Here is an 18,729-nt window from a genome sequence, read left to right on the forward strand (position 1 = left end):
TCTTTACACATACACAGAGAACATAGCAAGGTATTTCAGGTTTTTTATTAGCACTAGTTTGGAAATCTCAGCATGAGTGAATTTCCAAAAACTGTTATCTTACATTGAATTGGTCTGTTAGGTCTTCCTTGTCAGCAGAATTCTATCTGTATTGCTGGTTTTCAGATTCAGGGTCCATAAGTAAATTCACGTAGAAAGAGAATTGTTTTGATTTAAATTTGGTAATATCTAAGTGATTATGCAAAGTCAGTAAGAAATAGCCTTTCTGCACTCCTAGAGTGTAGCTCATGAAACTCAGACCTCATCCATGCAAGAGGTGTATTACACAAAGACCCAGAACATGCACAGGTGGGCTGCTAAACCTGTAGGAGCAGCCTGCTGATTAGTAAGCCAACTGAAGAGATTTTAGGTTTAGTCAAAGCAATGGGAAAAATACAATGAAGCACGATCAGCTGAGAGCACCACCAGGCTGTGACACAGAGGTGCCCCTGAGCTTTCCCAGATAGTCACTGGCCAAGTTAAATGTGTGCCAGTAGCCAGAGGGGTCAGGCATGCAAGAGATGCCAAGGGTGTATACAAACCCGAGACCACCTGAGTTAGGGGGTTCTGTGTCACGTGCACGGACTGTTACTTTTTGGTAACCCCTTGCAGTCACCATCCCCCATCCCTTGCAGTTCCTTTCATGAATACCATCAGGGTGTCTTAGGCTGCCCAGCTGTTAGGGCATGTTCAGCTTCTCTGTATGAAGGAGGGAAATCAGTAAAATATTTACAAAAGACAGAAAACAGAGCAACTGTAATAGACTAGTGAGTTGTTAAATAGGAAAATACTGTCCCTTAAGTCACATAAAAGTCTTGATAATGACTTCCATGGCACTGTAAACTTGAACTAGTATCCCTTTTTAGTAATATAGCCCGAGTGGCAATATTTCAGGCTAATCCACCATATTTCAGGCTAATCCACTTGCCTCGTCAGAATCTAGGCCTGCTAGACCTTGACCACTTCTATCAGATTTTCCAGAATATCCTTCTCCTATAAAGTATATATGATATTATGACCCAAAGAGTTGTTGCAGTGAGGTTTTGAATCAGATGCTCTGCGTGGGATTGGCTGTCTTGCATCTTCCACTTAAAAGGGAAGTAGTTTGCAAACACTTGGTGTCCAATGTATACCAGGATTGAGTTCATTCCTGAAAGGAAGCACAGGTTATACCATCTGAAAGAGCAGGTATGGGCATGCTTCAGAGCAAGCAGGCAGAGGTGTGCCAGGCTTATAAAAGAGCAGCACCAAGACAACAGCAGTTAATGTCATTTGCCCCAAAGATGCGACACACTGTTTTCAAATACAGTCTGAGAGGTTCTCTCCTCCAAAACATTTATTAAAAGAAATACAAATAACCTCTGTGCTAAATTGAAAATACAACCAAATCAGCATGCTGCAATTATATTGATAAGGAGAATAATAACAGTTACTGTTTTCAGGGTGGACGAGTGCCAACCAATCTGGTCAGATCTGCTGCCTTTACAAACAAATTCTGACTACCCTTCAAAGCTCTGGGGTTTCTGGTAGGAGATATGATACCCTGCTGTCACCCTGCCTATTTTCCTTCCCAGACAACAGGGACCAAAGCTGCTGAAATGTCCCCTCTGCTGTGGCTTTGCATTCTCTACTTATGTTTGTTGTGTGCCCAGTGTGGTTAAAACCACAGTGGAATACTTCGGGAAGCACGCTTATCTAAATTCACAGAGACACAACCTACACAGCTGCCCAGGGGATTTAGTCTTCCACATCTTCAGAAGTGGTATTACTCTGTTGACAGGCCTTTGAGTTTCCCATTAGGTTACACAAGTCTCAGCAGTCCCTTCCAAAACCAACTTTGAACAGCTGTGGTATTTTGCTTGGTACTAGGCAGCTGTTCACTGGGACCTTGACTTGATACCAAACTCAGAACAGTCATTAGGCAATAGCAGCTTTTAGCCCTCATTTAAAGAATTGATTGTCCCTCTCTCCTAAATATCTGGTCTCAAGTGTCCCAGTTCTATGCTCAACTTAATAATTCTAGAATCCTTCAGGTTACCTCAGTCTAAATCCCTACTTTCTTACAGACAGTGGAAGTGCAGAAAACAAAAGGATAGTATCAATGCAGAAAGAATCATAAGGAATATGTCTCCTGATGTGTTTTACTGACCTGGGTATAAAAATGGAGCACCTGACCACCATTTCTTGACATCCACAAGGTAATATATCAGCAATAAGAGGACAAAGGCAAAGCAGCTCATGGTTGTCACATATGATATTGACCTACAAACATTTTCAGTAGAAAGTAATATTTAGAGAACTATGGGATACAGATCTCACTGTACAAAAGGTAAAACATTCTCTGAACTAAAACAGTACTTTAACAAAATCATACAAAATGTTCCATCTCTTTGCTTACCATAAGTTCTTATTTACGGGAATAAACCCTTCTTCTTTAGAACATTTTGTCAAGATAGCAGAAATAACTCCCTGAAATAGAAAGTGGGTAAAGTTTATATAACCACTGCAACATGTTTCAGAAACATTTGCATTGCATGAAAATACATGTCTTTTAAGCAGCTGCATAACTATCAGACTTACCATTACTATGCCCCATATGATGAACCGACTCATAATTTGTTTAGGGTGGTCTTTGTAGAACAAAGTAATTTTTCCTGCCTTATAAAAAAATACAAAAAAAAAAAAATAATGCCCATTAATGTAACCACATCTCAAGAGCCAGATATATTTTCCACCAGCTACCTGTGCTAAGACAGAGACCACGAATGGGATTTCTATCAGCCAAGTGGCTGAAAGGCTCAAAATGAGGACTCTTTGTAAGGAATGGACACACAAGGGGAAAATACATAAATACAACCCAATCAGCAGTAGAGGTGCACCTTTTCTCCCTTTCTTACTATGTTAACTGAGGAAGGGGACAAGCATCTTTATTAGGTCAGCACAAGTTGAGCTCCCTCTCCCTCAGTAAGGATTGCATGAAGGAACAACATCAGAACCAGCCCCAAGAGCTTCTCCACAGCACCCCTCACCTGCCCAGAGCAAATGCTTCTTTTCATACACCACTAAGCAATGTGTCCTGATAATTTACTCCTCAGTGTCACACTTCTGTTCCAAGCTCTGCCTCACAGATATTCCAAATCAGTTTTTACCCAGTGCTACATGTGGTAACATTCCTTTCCCAGCACAAGAGTTCCAGTTTGGTTCACAGCTGCTGCACTGTCAGAAAAGCCAGCAGTGCATCAAAGCTGCATCAAAAAGTGCCATACTTTAAACAGGTGTGAGCTGTGAGCTTTTGGTGTTGGTAGTACCAGTGTGAAGCCCTGCATCTCTCTTGTCAGGGAAGGTGAGCACACGGCACCTGTGCAAGATGGTTATCACTGCATGACAAGCAGAAAATCAGCAAGCGGGAGAGAAAGTACACCTGCAACGTTTGAAACCCTTACAATGAAGCTGTGAAGTTTGTTTGTCTCAGCCTTATTTTCCAACATACAGAGCCAGCCTACTACCAGCATAAACCAACCTTGAAATACCAGGTGGCTATTTTGCAAGCTTCTTGTGTCCATCCCTTACAAAATCTGAGAAGTCTCAGTGTATCTAATGCAGACTACTGCTATGTTAGCTTCCACTTCTCTGGCACTCACCTCAGGCTAAGTAATATGAAAAGCATTGCTCTGAAAAAGGTTTTGTTAGAACCAGTCTCAGCCTTAAGTAAAGAAACCCAGTTGCCTCCTCACTTCCAAGTTTGCTTCAAATATTCCCATTATAGCATGCAACCAGAAAGAAAAAGAGGTACCTGCAGTCCCAAAAATGCCATAACAATGCTATTTATGGTCCCCAGGATCCCTTCAGGATCATATGGCATTGTTGATTGGTAAGTCACCTTAGAGAGAAAACAGCTGTTACAGAGCACCCAAGCAAGCAAACTCCTTTATTTTAAATCCCCCTGCACATTATAATTCCCAAGCCACTCCTGACATACTGCAAATCAAAAACTACTTACACCTGAAGAGGGATGCTGATACATATGCTTTTCTCCAAGAATCAAACGGTCAATGTAACCAGCTGCTCCTCCAGTGCAGTTGGGATACTTTCCAAAGTCCCCAATGCCCCCAGGACCAAGATAGCCCCTAGGACAGAAGCAGAGAGGTTGTAGCACAAAGTGTTGTTACACTCCAGCTGCACAGCAACTGTCCCACTGACCTAGCACACTAAATGCTCAGTGTTTTCCCAGGCTAGAGGCACACATTGATGGCATTGCAGTGATCATATATTGCTGCACATAGACCTCAGGGAGATTTTAATCCTCTTCTTTAAATAGAAAGGAAGAATGGCATCACCTGTGTAACACCTGGTACTTTAATTCCAAAGTAAAGAAAGTTTTTTCACATGATGGATGCTTCTTTTAACCTGCTGGCCCGAAAGCTCTTCCCTTCATTCTTTCCCTATGGCTAATTCTACTCAGTAGAAGAAAACCAACCTCATACCCTACATTAAATTGACCGAGTGCACGGTCTTACCTAGGACAGTCTGGCACAGGTAACAAGAAGGTTAGGCAGAGCCAAATTGTTTCTAACACCAGAATAAAAATCCACTGTGGCCAGTAGGGGAGAATATCCTGCAGAGCAGGGAATCGTCCTTCCTGCATGAGATGGAGGGAGAAGGTGTTAGCTGGCAAGTAAAAACCATGCCTTTGGGGACAACCTGTACTTCCTGGCAGGCAGTCTTGTACCCCAGATATAAGAGGGAGATGTCATTACAAAACTGGGTTCTACCAACAGACCTTTCATTTTCACAAGCAGTTTCCAGACACTTATCTACTTGGGGCAGGGGGGGGGGGGGGAAACAAACAAAAACAAAAGCCCTTAATGTTTTTAACTTGAAAAATGTCAAAAGGAATTTTGACTCATGTGTAGAACAAAAGCCTTTTGGGAAAACAGACTCTAGAAAGGCCAAAACCCAGTATTACTTTCCCTTGTGAAAAATCCTTGCCAAAATTAACTGACAAAATGCAGACTACAGGATTCAGCATAGAGATGCCTGTCCCTGGGCTTCCTTGGCAGTGGAAAATTAATCAAAAGTGTCTTGGAATGCCTGTTTTTAAGCACTATCTGAATGGATTGTTGAAATCCTCAAATATAGTAAAGCTACATGTGACAAAATGCAGACTGTGACACTGAAGGATGCACATACCCAACACTGACCCCTGCCAGGTCACACTGCACTACACATCAAGTAAGATGTTACATGTTTTCTTGTTGTTTCTCATGTGTTCTTTTTGCCCAAACAAGAGCAAAGGCTCCCAAACCCTGCTCCAGCATCAGTTCAATTGTCATCTCCCCACATAACTCACCCAGGTCCCACTATCAGCTCTTGTAAACAGAAGTTCAAGAGCAGCAACCACCAGGTATGTGAATCCCAGCCTCTGGAGCACCCCTGGAATACGCAGATTATCCCAGGACACTGGAAGACATGCAAGCAGTGTGGAAGAGGAGCAGACACAGGCTCTGCTGTAAATACAAAAGTGACCCTTCTTCAGGGAGAGCTGAGATCACTGCACCTGTGGGTACAAGGGACACCTCCACTCTGCCATCCCAATTTGCTATACATCAAAATCCTGGGAAAGTCACGAAGACAAAAAACAGTGGTTGGCACAGAGTCTAACAGAGAGAATTGCATCAGTGCAGAACTGAACAGCACTCCACAAGATACCATCCAACTGTTGACACAGTTTTTGCAACAGCCCAGCCAAGGAGGCAGGAACAAGTTACAGAAATGCAAGGAAGAGAGCAAGTTCCACTCACAAGGTCCAAGGCAGTAATTGGGATTCACAACTATGATTCCCAGCAGGATTAGCACAAAACTCCTCCAGATGATTTTTCTAAGCACCTTCCACTTGGAACTTCCCCACCTCAGCATGGAGCCCAGTGCCAATGCTATTGATGTCCCCATGATGAACACAAACCTGGAGAACGGAGCAGATGGGAAATGGAGCTGACAGATGTCTCATAACATGTATGAGTAACAGCAAACACTAAAGCTGGCAGAGTGGCCTGCACTGGCCCAACAGAGATGCATGCACTGAGTGAAACTGGCTGATTTTATTTCCTCTGCTAGGAATTTCCAGGCTACTGAGCTTGCACTATGGGACACTTCTACCTTTTTCAGTGGTCAGTTGAGGTAGGGTTGTAATTGCAGTCTGCTCTTTTTCCTGCAATTCATAGGAATTGCATTACCCAAAATTAAATTAGCATCTTCAAAACAGTCAAGCACCAGCTTCAAATCTATGATTCAAATTCAGAACTGACCCTCTCCTCTGGAATAGGTTCAAAAGTCCAAATCCAACTCCCTACTCCAACAGAAAACCACTGGTGTAGAGAAAAAGCTGGTGTAGAGAAGCATGTTAGGGGAAGATGGAATAATTGCTTCCCCATAAGACCATTATTTGGTTATAGAAATATTAGCTTAATCCAAAATTTACTTGGCTCTTTAATCTATGGATACACACCAGTCCAGCTTCAAATCCTGCCAGACTGGCAGCTTTTAACACAGTAGCATAGCATTGAACTTCTCAGGGATACTGCACTTCCACTGGCAGTGTAGCCCTGGGTCTTGTGTGTGGGAAGAAGGAGAATATGGGGCACCAAAACCACTTAGCTCTTCTACTGGTTCATAAGGGTTATGTTGTTATTTGTAGGGACAATTGTATTAACTGTTCTCTCCAAATACATTGCCCCATGGAGGCAAGGTGCACACAAAGTTCCACTTGCAATGTTTTAATATAAAGAATCACTTAATACAAAAACTATTCTTCAGGAAAACTTACCATGGAAACACCAGATCTGCCACTGTTAATCCTACAGAGAAATACAAAGGAGCATGTTATTTACCTTGAACCCTCCTCAAATTTAACAATATTACTGATGATTTTCTAGAGAAATTGCAGGCTGCTAGTAATTATTCATGTCTCAAAATCTAAAACATGTTATAAACAAAACCTACAAGGAGCTAATCATCTTGCTTCACTGCATTTGCCACTCTTCAAGAATAGGGTCAGAACTGATTGCTATGCCTTGGGAAAAATTTCAGGGATGGGATCCTTGCTATTTTCCACAAGGGCATTACACTGCTCGACTTCATCCCCATCAGCTTACCAATTATGCATTATGCTTTTACAGCACTGAGCTGTAAAGCAAGCACTCAGCTTGACTGCGGTCATTAAGCAACACAGGAAAGTTAAAGATGCGACCCTGTATCACAAAAGAAAAGGTTACACACAGACTGTGATGTGAAACCATCCTGTCACTGCATGAAGAGAAGGACCATACTCTGCTTTGCCCATTTAGCCAACAGGCAGATTCCCTGCTGAGGCAAACCAGCACAGCATCCCAGCCTTCGGCTGAGCAACAGCTCGCTGCAGCAGCTGCAACACCAGCCATTTCTGGACACTGCTGCAGTTAAAACCCAGAGCAACTGTCTCAATTGTACTTTACCATTCCAGCTCACATGTTTGAAGAACCAGTATTTCCCTCCTCCATAGTTAACAAACACCATAATTACAAGAGAGAGCCTAAAAAGACAACAAAACCACAAAGTATCACATGTCAATGAAATATTTGCATATTTATGAACACAAATTTAATGATTACTACTCCCACTAATACATTTCTAACTCTGAGATTTGATTTATTTTATTTTTAAAGTAAGATTTCCAAGGTTTCCAGCTTTACCAACCACTAAGCCACATTTCAAAAATCATGGGTGGTGGTGAACCAAAGCAAGCTCCTTTGCATAGCATTTTCACACTGAACACATTGTTCTTTTGCACCCTCTGCCACAACTTTGACATTTCCTCAAATTAGATCAATTACAAAATATTTCAGAAAATCTGAGAATTAAAATCTTGATTAACTTCCAAGTAAAACTGACCACCTTGAACTGTCCATCTGCTATATATTGCCATGCACTGTCAAATCACCACTGGGAACATCTCATTCCCCTTGGAAGAGCTGCTTTTGAGCAAGCTGTTAGCTCACCCTCGGAAGGTGTCAAGGGAACGCAGCCGCTGTCGAGAGCCCGTGCTCCAGGACTGCGGGGTAGGATCGCAGTTAATGGAGTCTGTGTTCGGGGATCCGAGCTCCTTTGGGAACAAACCAGACACATGAAGAGCAAGTCAGCAGCTGCACCAGCTGGTGCAGGGAACAAAGGATAGTGAACTGCAAACTTTCACACACGCTCTGTCTCTATTCTCCCTATCTTCTTTTGTCTACTTCTAACCTCTTCCTGGCTTCACCACATTGCAGTAACGCTTGCAGACGTTCCAGACTCTGCCTTTGACCAGGTGGAAACAAGAATGCAGTGAAATCAGCCTGTGCTTGATACTCATTAAAGCCGGGTCCCCTCCAAATCAGCCAGAGACCTGCCAACACTCTGAGAACTGCTTTACAACAGAGCTGAGCAGATCCAGTTGCTAACTCTCAAACAGGACCCCCAACCTATCAGCACTTGTCTGACACCACAGAGAGACTCTTTTGAGATTGCTGTAGAGCTTTCTTCTAAGTCTTTTGATTCTAGACCTCTTAGATATGAAGCCCAGACTGTGATTTGTGATAAACTATCTATATTCTAGTACAAAATGAGGATCCCATAGAAATGCCGGTTCTAGGGGTGCCTGAGAAATTCTGATTTCATTTTTTTGCTAAATTCCTGCTGTGCTGGAAGCAGCAATGAAGGCTGTGATTTCCCTTACACTGACTGTGTTAGAAGAGGGCACAAAGCTGTATGTTCAAAACTTGCAAGAGCTTTACAGGGAATCACTACACTTGCACGGAAACCCAGTCTAGCACTCTCCATTGACATAAAATTGCCTATCTGACATCAAAACAAGATTTGCTAAGGGGAGCACACATAAGGGGAAGATGATTAGTAATAAACAAATCCCCAGATGTCCACATAGTGTGCTTCTCAGAGATGCAAACACTACAGAATGCAAACTAAAGATACTGTGGTCACTCACGGAGTTAATCATACGATCAGTTGCTCTGGGATTCAGTTTCTTGTAAACCCAGTTTCTGACTGGATCAATTCTGAAAATGAGTGTAACAGTTTAAAACACAAAACAAAGCCAAAAGTACTTTATAATTAATTTCACCATAATAGAAGCTATTTAGCAGAATGAAACAGAAGTCTTGACGGTTCCTATTTACAGCTCACATAGGTAATACTGAGATTCAGCCAGCACTTAGGATCCCAGTTAAGTCCAGCTGTGGAAATACACTGACACACGCTCATGTTTGGGGGTTTTATTCTCGGGTTGCTTACAGGCAAGCATGACTTACATCATTCAGTAAAGGGTAGAAGGTTGTATTTGTTACATGCACTTTGGTCCCACTGCCTTGGATTACTGATCCAGAGCCAGACAAGTAACATCAGGGTGCAGCAGGGTGTGTGTGAGCTTACAGTGAACATCAGCTGCTCTGCACACAAACTACCAAGGCTGCAAGATACCCCTTGAGTGAAATCGCATTACTCTGCGTTTCTTGCCACATGTGCCACAATGTACACATGGCATCTGATAACAGGATCTGATCTGCAAGCAGGGCTACAAGTGGGACTCCCAAAGTATTACCACACTGAGATGTGTGGTCTTAAACTGGTACATGCAAGGAGGAAGTTCACTTACTTCATTAGAAGGCGCCCAGCAATCAGGATAGCAAGGATCCCCATGTAAACCAGGAAAGCAAAGAGAATAGCTACATGAAAAGAACACAACTCTATAAATGATCTAACAAAACCATTCAGCAACCTGGGCTTGGCCAAGTGTGACACAAACACAACACAAAGCCCAACTCACTGATCATCATCCCACCTTCTCCATGCAATATACATCCCAAAGGAAAATAAAAACCCACAGCAAAACCCCCAAACTACCCAACACAAAAGCAAGTTAGTTTCGAAGTGTAGCTCAGTGATACCCCGTCTCAGCATAAAAAGAGCAAAATAAAACTGCATTGCATCACAAGACACTAGCGAGAGAAGAGCTGATGTGCTGTGATATGTTCTGAAGAAGGAAGCAGAAATTTAAAAATAGCCTCAACATGAAGTAGAGAAAAGAGCAATACACCTAGTTAGCAAGCATGGAGAATTTTTCTTTACAGTTAGGAAACTGGAAGAACTGAAGAAAAATGTAATGGAAAAGAACAGATATAGACAAGAGTTTGAAGCAGTCCTGGATAAGAGATGAACAAAAAAGAAAGTCAGGTTCTAAATTAAAAGTGCAAGAAGAAAAATCCAAACAAACACTATGTGAATTGTTTCCCATTTTGTGAAAGAAGATAGAGGGAAGAAGAGGGAGGATTCTGTGTATATACAAAAACATGCAGGGAAACAGGAAGTAATATTTCCCTCCAGACACATACCCACTAATTTTCTGTACTAATGCCTGCTGCAATACTGTTGTAGGCAGACAGGATATCACGTGCAGAGGCCTGATCCTGGTCAGGGCCTCAGGATGGGTGTATAAAACATAAGGAGGTAAGGATGTCAAGAAAGAAGAGGAGCAAGCCCATGACAACTCTTCATCACAGCATGAGTAGCTGCACAGGCTTCTTAAGAAGCTGGTTCTGCTGGGAGACATATGGGTTGTAGAATGAAAGGGAAAAAGAGAGCTCTACATACGGAGGTAGCTGTTGATAGGGCCTTCATTGATGATTAAGTCACAAGAAACAGTTTGGGTGCTTGTACTTAGGGTCTTTACCACAAGGGAATAATTGCCAAACTCTCCAAAATGATACTGAATCCTGCAAATGATAAAGGAAACAAAACTTGGTGAGCCACCCCCAGTACATGCAAGTACCACTGCAGCACTTAGGGGAGCTGTCAACCTGAATGCTTCAGGAAAGGCAAGCCAAAAACTTGGACCAACACTGTGATCTAACATGGAACTTTCCTCTTCCAAGCATCTCCCTCCCCTAGCCCAGCACCAATTCTTTACCACACATGCACTGCCATCATTTGTCTTCTTGAACTAGAGACTCCCTGCAAGAGAAACCAGGTGCTTGCAGTGAAGACCGTTTTTGCTCCTGCTTGCACCTAGATCCTTTCAGCACAATTCCAAAGTACACCACTGTTACAGCAGTGGGATGAAGACTGAGCTCTAGGTCTAAACAGTTGGGAAAAAGGAGGAGATGAGCAGGCAATGAAGAGGCACATGGATTCAAGGGAAAAAAAAAAAAAAAAAAAGGAAAAAACCAAACCAACAACAAACCAACACAAATACGGGATAGAGCTATCCATGTATTCCCTGGGGCTGGGCCACCTACTTGCAGAGATCTCTGTCACCCACAGAGCTGTTGAGCAGCAGGGTGAGTGGATGCTGCGTATCAACCATTACCGACACCGTGCCCGGTTTTCTCAGGCTCTCGTTGCTTGGTGGGACAAACGCCAGGAACTGATACAAGCACTGTGGAAGAAGAGGGTGAAGGGAGCACATTAGTGCCAAAGGAGAGTGAAAGGGAGTTCTGCCTTGCACGGTGGCAAAGACAAGGAAAGATGCCACGGGGCTGGAGCATCTCCAGCTGCGGGAATTTCCTGCGTGCTGCTCGAACGTAAAACCGAAGCGAAGCGACCTGACGAAGCCACGGGAAGACGCCGGAGAAGCCGAGCAGCCCCGCAGCTGGCCGGGCTGTCAGAAGCGAAGGCCGGGGGGCGAGCCCCGCCCGGCACAGCCCCTCACCTGGTGGCAGGAGCCGGAGCGGGCGGCGAGGTTCAGGCCCGGGGCGGGCAGCTCGTTGCGGACGAGCAGCAGCGCCTGGTCCATCCGCCCCGAGCGCCGCCGCTCCGCCGCCGCCGCGCCGCGGGCCCCGGGCGCGCCCTGCCCGTCGGGCTGCGAGAGGCCGGGCGCCATCAGCAGCGCGCCCAGCGCCGCCGCCACCGCGGCCGCCAGCCCCGCCGCCGCCGCCATCGCGCCGCGCTCCGCCCCGGGGCGGGGCCGCCGCCGCCGCCGCCCCGCGCGGCCGCGCTTCCCGCTGTTTTCCGGGGTCGGGCGTCCCTGCCCGCGCCGCCCGCAGCTCGGGCCCGCCCGCGCCGAAACACGGCGCGATGCGCAGCGCGGCCAGCGTCGAGCTTGCGGCCGCCTTTAACACGTCCCGCTGCCACGCGTAGCTCTGCAGGCTCCGGACTGCGGTGCCCGCGGGACGACTGGGCAGCCGGCATTGAAAAAGCCGTACAGGCGTTCATCCCCGGGCTGGGAAAAGGGTCCTGCTTGGCCTCCGTCTTCCACGGAGGATGCGGAAGGCACGGCCATGGAAAAGAAACCGCATTTCGTTAGGAGGGAGTTTCTTCCCAGAGAGGTGCCACCCATATCGCTGGCGTTACTGCTTGCGGCCGTCCTGCTCCTTAATGCCCTTCTCTACCTGTATCTCAACAAGTTTTCCAGCTCTCTGGGACGTGTCGAAATGGACTCTGGCCTCTGTCCTTTTGGACATTTCAAATTCGGAGCGGTGAAGAATTGCTCCCCGTGGCTTTCCTGCGAGGCCATAAATAGGGAAGTCAGGAAACTCAAGTGTGTTGGTGAAGGTGCTGTGAAAAAGGTGAGTTTGGATTCCTTTTTTCTCTCTCCTCTGGATAAAGAGCTTTCACAGTTTGCTGGCTAATTAATGCCAGCACTACTGTTATGATTATCCTCTCGGCAGCTAATTACTGCATCCGGGACCATACGGCTACTGATAAGGTGAACACAACAGGTACGAGAGCATGACCTGGGCCACCTCTCTGACACCCAACAACATCCAGCTACACAAGCAAAATCACGGATTAGTACAATCATGGCAGAGTAAGACTGGCTGTTTGGGTGATATAAAATAACTTAATTCATATGCATTGTCCATTCCAAAGAAAACGTAGGGAATCGTGATATAACTGTGGCATCAGAAAGGGCTTGCTGTGACAGGTACATGGCTCTACCTAAAGCTGACTGCCTGGTAATTTGCAGTTATGACTAACCAGTCACAGGAAGAGGTCAGCAGCAGCTGGTAGCAGTTCATAGAAGAAGGCTCTCCACATATCTTATGTGTTTCTTGTGTGTTCTCAGGTCTTCCTTTCTGAGTGGAAGGAAAAGAAAGTGGTCCTTTCACAGCTCACCAACTCAGAGCTGAAGGAGGACTTTCTCCATGGACTGAAGATGCTGAAAGCCCTTCAGAGCAAGCATGTTGTCCGGCTGCTTGGCTACTGTGAGCAGCAGTTCACGATCCTCACCGAGTACCATCCTCTTGGTTCACTAAGAAGCCTGAATGAAACTCTCCACGTTCCCAAGTACAAGGGCATGAACACCTGGCATCGCAGGCTGATGCTTGCTATAGACTACGTGAGTGTCATTCGGTACCTGCACAGCAGCCCCCTGGGCACCCTAGTGATGTGCGACTCGAATGACCTGGACAAGGTTCTCTCCCAGTATCTCCTGACAAGTGACTTTCACGTGCTGGTGAATGATTTGGACGCTTTGCCTCTTGTGAACAGGAGTGCTGGCAGGCTGGTGAAGTGTGGTCACAGGGAGCTCCGGGGTGAGTTTGTAGCTCCTGAGCAGCGTTGGCCCTATGGAGAAGATGTGCCATTTGAAGATGACCTCATGCCTCCCTATGACGAGAAAACGGACATCTGGAAAATCCCAGATGTCTCCAATTTTTTCTTGGGCCATGTTGAAGGAAGTGACATAGTACGACTGCATCTGTTTGACATCCATGCAGCGTGTAAGAAGAAGGACCCGACAGAACGGCCCTCTGCCCAAGAGGTCTTAGACACCTACAGGAAAGTTTTAACTCTGCTTATTCGGGAGGCAGCCATGCCTAGTACTAGAGAAATGTTATAATGAATCACGAGGCAAACAACATACTGATGTTTTAAGTTGATATCCTTCCTATTTATGTAGCTTGCCTGATGGGCAAAATTTCTGTCCCCAAAACTGAGAAGAACAGCTGAACTTGTAACTCTTGATTAAAAGAAAAAAAATCCCCCCAATCCAACTGCTGTTCAAGCTTTCCATTGGCATGTTTAATTACCATTGGAAGAGGAGGAGGGAGAGAAAGGAAGTTGTGTGGGTACAGGGGAAATTTGTTCCTTAAGAAATGATACATTTTCTTTTGCAACATTTACACAAAAAGTATCTTAAAAATTACAGAAAAACAGATTAAAAATATTGATCTACCTTGTTGGTGGAGACTGGAAAGCAGAGACCATGGCATGCCTCTCACAAGCTTTGTGCTGGTTGCTGTGGTTTTGGCCTATGTTGTATCCACAAAGCTGTGGCTGTGGCCTATGTTTTATCACCTACTTTCCCATGTAGTAAAAGCAGCAGTCACTCAGAAGGCAGTACCCCATTTCACTTCAGATTTTGGTGAGCCCCAGTGCCAGAGCTGCAGTGGCAGTCTCTCCCTGCTGGCTGGGGCATAGGTTTTTTTGAAGCCATATTCCCTGTATCCCACACCAGCAAGTGTGTGGCCACTTTTGGAAGCAAGAAGGTGATGCAGATTCTGAAGAGTCTGCTTGTAGACACAGGTTCTTGGTTTTCAAGTCTTTGTCCTGTGGTATTCTCAGATGGGCTCTCTAGAGATGAAGCTGTTGAATGCAAGTCTCTTGCTCCTCTGTAATCCACAGAAATGCTGAACACTTTGGAAGAGAGCTGAAGTGTGTCTCTTTTTTATTCACTTATGCTGGTTTAGTGTCTTCATGATTTGATGGAAAGGACGATAACAAGGAACTGAAAGAGAATGTGACTTCCACAGCAATGAGCATTAAACACAAGCTTTGGAAAAGAAAATTCCTGATTCCTGTATTCAGAGCATACAACTCTATTCAAAGTTCACTAAGGATAGAGGAAGGCTGCTTAAAAGTACTTGCCTTGTTTGGTGCATTAGGAAAAAGCTTGAGGTAGCCTACGTGGATGTAACAACCTGGTACCAACAGCTGAAGAGGAAGAACAATGATGCCTTAATCCAGCAATAGGCTGTGTTTGGTGGGACTAGCATCCAGGATGTAGTTCTCTTGGTGAAAAAAAAGGAATAATATGAATGAGAAACATAGTCTCTACCATTGTCCACCTGAGGACTTTCTGTGCTGTGGACTAAATCTTTGAAAGGCCTAAGAGACAACTTCCATGTTGTGACCTGAGAGGTGATTTGTAAGCAGGGAAGTGCATTGTCCTTTTTAAAGAGTTTGGGTCTGTTCTTTTCTGTGCTGCTATTCCTCTTCACATAAACCAGCCATGTTCTGACTGCATTGAGATTGTGCAGTCATTTCATATGTATAATGTTCAAATCCTGGTATCAGAATTTTATTATAAATGGGAAAAATTTCCTGCAAATTAGTAAATTCATTCCTGATATCATACAATGCCACCAGGAGCCCTTTAAAAGCTGCTGATTATGCCTTTCCTTTCCCCCTGGACAGTCTGTTTTCTTAAATTAGATTTTTGCCATTTTTCACTTGTCCATTCCTTCCTTGCAGCTTTCCTACTCAGGTTGTCAGGAGACAAAGCTCAGAAATCAAGTTCTCCAAAAAGAGAGCAGCGATTGTGGATGCTTCGGGTTTGTTTTGTACTTTGACTCAAAACACCTAAAAGAAGCATGGGGAAAAGAAATGCTCTTTGTAAATGCATCATTCAGCCCATGACCTCTTGTTCTTATTAGGGTGAGAGTTCTACAGTTCCTGTATGAAGACAGGATGTGCAGCAGTTGGAAAAGTGTGTTGTTACAGCTCCTTGAAGCCAGGGATAAGGCTTTAAAGGGCCAAGAGTCAAATCTTCTGCATGTTTCCCGCACAATAACTTGTTACCTTTTGTTAGCCATCATGTACACTTGAATGGGAAATCATCATCTGATGGCTGTAAATAACAATTCCATGAAGGGTTTCTAAGAGCGTAGCAAGGACAGACCAGAACCTGACAAACATCTCGTGCTGCTCTCTCTTGGTTAAGACAAGCTTCTGCTGGGATTTGTGCCCTGTTGTGTACTCTTGCACCTTGAAACAGCCATATTAATTTCACAGAGTGAAAAAAATCCACCAGAAAAAATTCTGGGGTGGAATAATTGTCCTGCCATAGAGATGATTCCCTGTTCCTGGATGAAATAGTTACAAATTTTTTTAAGAAAATGTGTCTCCCTAAACATTCACCCTGAGCAGTGGCTTCTCCATGTCTCTTTCCCATTCCCTCTCCTTCAGTTTGTGTGTTGTCCAGCGTTGTATTTCAGCAGGAATAAATCAGATTTGTTCTGAATGCAACATTATGGAGCTGCAGTTTCTTTTTTGGGGTGTTGTTTCTGTCTGTGAGGAAACACTAGATGGCAGCATGAAGGTCAGTTTAGAGTTCGTTATTAGCAGCTGCCTCTGAAGCCCAGACATAGTCAGAATCTGGCCTTGAAGCCAGTATTTTCTTAGCAGACTTCCCTAAACCCATTAAAGATCTCATTGTGTTTGCTTTATTGAGTCTGAAGGAGCAAGACAGATAGGTATAGGGTCTGATCTATTAACCACACATGCCACTTTCCCCCTTAACTTGCTCATGATCTCTGTGTACTTTACTGTCCGTTTCTATCTCAACTTGGTGAGACCAAAACCAAGTTTGCATGGCACCTCCTTTCAGTCTTTCTGTAAAATGAGACGTTTGTACCCTATGCATCTTTCTATTCTTCCCTGCAATCTCAAGATTGCATGAATCCAGTCCTTCCCACATTTCCAGCTTTTTTTCCCTTAAAGGGAAAAGGCAAAGTATCACAGAGAGGGGAAAAAGAGGCAGGACAGCCCTACATGCAGTAGTCTCCCCTCTTTCCAATTCTCTTTTCTGGGCATTTCAGTCTTTACCACCAGTCGCAGCCTTTGATAAACATTCAGGGACTTTGCTGCCTCCGACAAGCGGCTCTTGTCTGTCTAGTGGAAAACATCAAAAGATGAAGGGCAGGAAGAGGCCTGTTCACAGCTGGGGGCCTGTAAGAGCCAGCCAGCTCTAAACCAGTAGCCATGACCTCCCCTGCTAAGACCACTGCCACAGTTCTGCCTAACCTCAACAACACCTGCTGATTCTTATCTCAAGCTCAGGTCAAGTGCTTCACATTCCCTGTCCTTTCCCACAAAAGATGCTTCTCTGGGGATGGTCATTGCCATGTTTCTTACGGTATTACTGTTCTTCCATCCTGAAAGTCCAGTCAAAGAAACTGCACAAAAATGCAGGTGACACAAGGAGAAGGACAGTGACTGATGCTTATCTCCTTCAGAAAACTTCAGAGGAGGTTCTCCAAACCACCCTAGGTAGTCAGTGCCAAGGCAGATATGATCCCAGTCCTTCCAGGGCTTTTGTTTGCTGTCATTATTAAGATGAAAGCCCTGGGTCTGGCCCCTTTCCAAGGGTCGGGGCAACCCTCTTGCATAGGTTAGTGTAACTACCTTACCCTTCTCTTTTGGGCAATGCCTCCTCTGCCAGCCCTGCAGCAGTCCCACAGCGTATTTCACCCACTCCCACCACCCAGCTGCTAGACAAAGAATCAGAGCTAGAAGCTGTCTCCTAGACTCAAGAAATAGCACCTGGCTTCCAGACTGAACTCTGTTGGGACACTGCTGTGCTAGCAGTGGAGGAGAGCAGGACACTTAGGGCATGCTAGCTGAGCCTGCTGACAGTCTGGCTGTGGATGTCAGCTGTGTCAGGGCCCACTGCTGGTATGGTGCACTCTCTCCTTGGCCCAATGCCGTTGCCAAAACAAATTCCCAGTGGATTTCCCACTAGTTTAGCTTTTGCCAGGGAGGTTTGTACTACAGGTTATAGAATGGAAACTCCTTAGAGGTCTCTTTCTCAGAGCAGAGTCCCAGATTCAGTTCAAATCCACTGCTCCTTTCATTTTCTCCTGAGAACCATCCAGAGAAAGCACTGCCAAGGTTATGCTGTTTTCCTTTCCAAACTGCCTGCTGCCTGCACGCTTCTGGGGGGTCAAGTCTGATGGAGCATTTCCCATTTTGTGCTGTGGATTTCAGAATACATCCTGAAAGCACTCCTATAACACTAAATGCTGTAGGGGTGAGCAGCCAATATGTAGGCAACTCATCTTTATGTTTGACACTATCAGATGTAAAAAGCAGTGCATGAATATCTGTGCCATCTGTTGTGTAGGTCTGGGTATAGATACGGAGGAAATAAAATGGATAAAATGTATTTAAGCAAGCATTAGTTTCAGTTTTTTTTTTTTCCTTTTTGAAGGATCCGTTGAAAAATCTGTGTTACTCTGTATTTAATAGAGTGGTAACTTTTAAATGTATCAGATGTTGAGAGCACCACACAAAGTTTTTGAAATTCTGTCACAAGCTCTAAAATAATATTTTCCTTTCCACATAAACAAAACATCTGATCATTATCTTTGTGAAACAGAGGCACTGTTGTTTGCCAAATATAATTTGTGAGCTATTTGGCAGAATATGCAACTGTAAGCTGATTCTATCATTATGACTGTAACGTCTTACCAACAGTCAAGAGACCCTGGGAACAAGAAAAAAGTGGTTTTCAAGTTCTTCTAGCGTGATATAATGTGTATATTTGTAGAGTCCAACCAAATAAATTATATGGTACTTTTAAAAAAGGAAAAGGATTTTGTGGTTTTCTTTTAATCAAGGCACTGTATACTTGAGATGACCACATGGTTTCCAATGATTGTCAGTCTC

The 18,729-nt window shown here is 44.5% G+C and overlaps 2 protein-coding genes across 4 annotated transcripts; one reads left to right on the forward strand and one right to left on the reverse strand.

Moving 5' to 3' along the window:
• Positions 1–29: 29 nt before the first annotated feature.
• On the reverse strand, positions 30–12,023 carry HGSNAT (heparan-alpha-glucosaminide N-acetyltransferase). 3 transcript variants are annotated; one of them, XM_012573383.5, is made up of 17 exons: positions 11,771–12,023; positions 11,358–11,497; positions 10,714–10,835; positions 9,719–9,788; positions 9,053–9,122; positions 8,073–8,176; positions 7,530–7,606; positions 6,863–6,893; positions 5,841–6,001; positions 5,390–5,499; positions 4,557–4,678; positions 4,040–4,166; positions 3,833–3,919; positions 2,620–2,697; positions 2,438–2,508; positions 2,189–2,301; positions 30–1,189 (listed from the first exon to the last, which is right to left on the reverse strand). In XM_012573383.5, exons 1-17 carry the CDS (start codon positions 11,996–11,998, stop codon positions 1,008–1,010), a joined length of 1,893 nt encoding a protein of 630 aa, XP_012428837.4. In that variant the 5' UTR covers positions 11,999–12,023; the 3' UTR covers positions 30–1,007. The 3 variants fall into 3 exon arrangements, with proteins under 3 accessions (XP_012428837.4, XP_041571820.2, XP_041571821.1); XM_041715886.2 differs by lacking the exon at positions 9,719–9,788 and having other exon boundaries at positions 9,053–9,111; XM_041715887.2 differs by lacking the exons at positions 10,714–10,835; positions 11,771–12,023 and having other exon boundaries at positions 11,358–11,490.
• On the forward strand, positions 12,003–16,308 carry POMK (protein O-mannose kinase). The gene is made up of 2 exons (XM_030271580.4): positions 12,003–12,626; positions 13,127–16,308. The coding sequence occupies exons 1-2, from the start codon at positions 12,339–12,341 to the stop codon at positions 13,898–13,900; spliced, it is 1,062 nt and encodes a 353-aa protein (XP_030127440.4). The 5' UTR covers positions 12,003–12,338; the 3' UTR covers positions 13,901–16,308.
• Positions 16,309–18,729: the final 2,421 nt, after the last annotated feature.

Source organism: Taeniopygia guttata, chromosome 4, assembly GCF_048771995.1.
Source record: "Taeniopygia guttata chromosome 4, bTaeGut7.mat, whole genome shotgun sequence".
NCBI lineage: Eukaryota > Metazoa > Chordata > Aves > Passeriformes > Estrildidae > Taeniopygia > Taeniopygia guttata.

Coding starts and splice junctions, on each gene's coding strand:
- POMK (XM_030271580.4), top strand. CDS start 12,339: ATGGAAAAGAAACCGCATTTCGTTAGGAGGGAGTTTCTTCCCAGAGAG. Junction 12,627..13,126: donor GTGAAGGTGCTGTGAAAAAG/GTGAGTTTGGAT, acceptor GTGTGTTCTCAG/GTCTTCCTTTCTGAGTGGAA.
- HGSNAT (XM_012573383.5), bottom strand. CDS start 11,998: ATGGCGGCGGCGGCGGGGCTGGCGGCCGCGGTGGCGGCGGCGCTGGGC. Junction 10,836..11,357: donor GGTGACAGAGATCTCTGCAA/GTAGGTGGCCCA, acceptor TATCATTTGCAG/GATTCAGTATCATTTTGGAG. Junction 1,190..2,188: donor TGCTCCATTTTTATACCCAG/GTCAGTAAAACA, acceptor GCTTCCTTTCAG/GAATGAACTCAATCCTGGTA.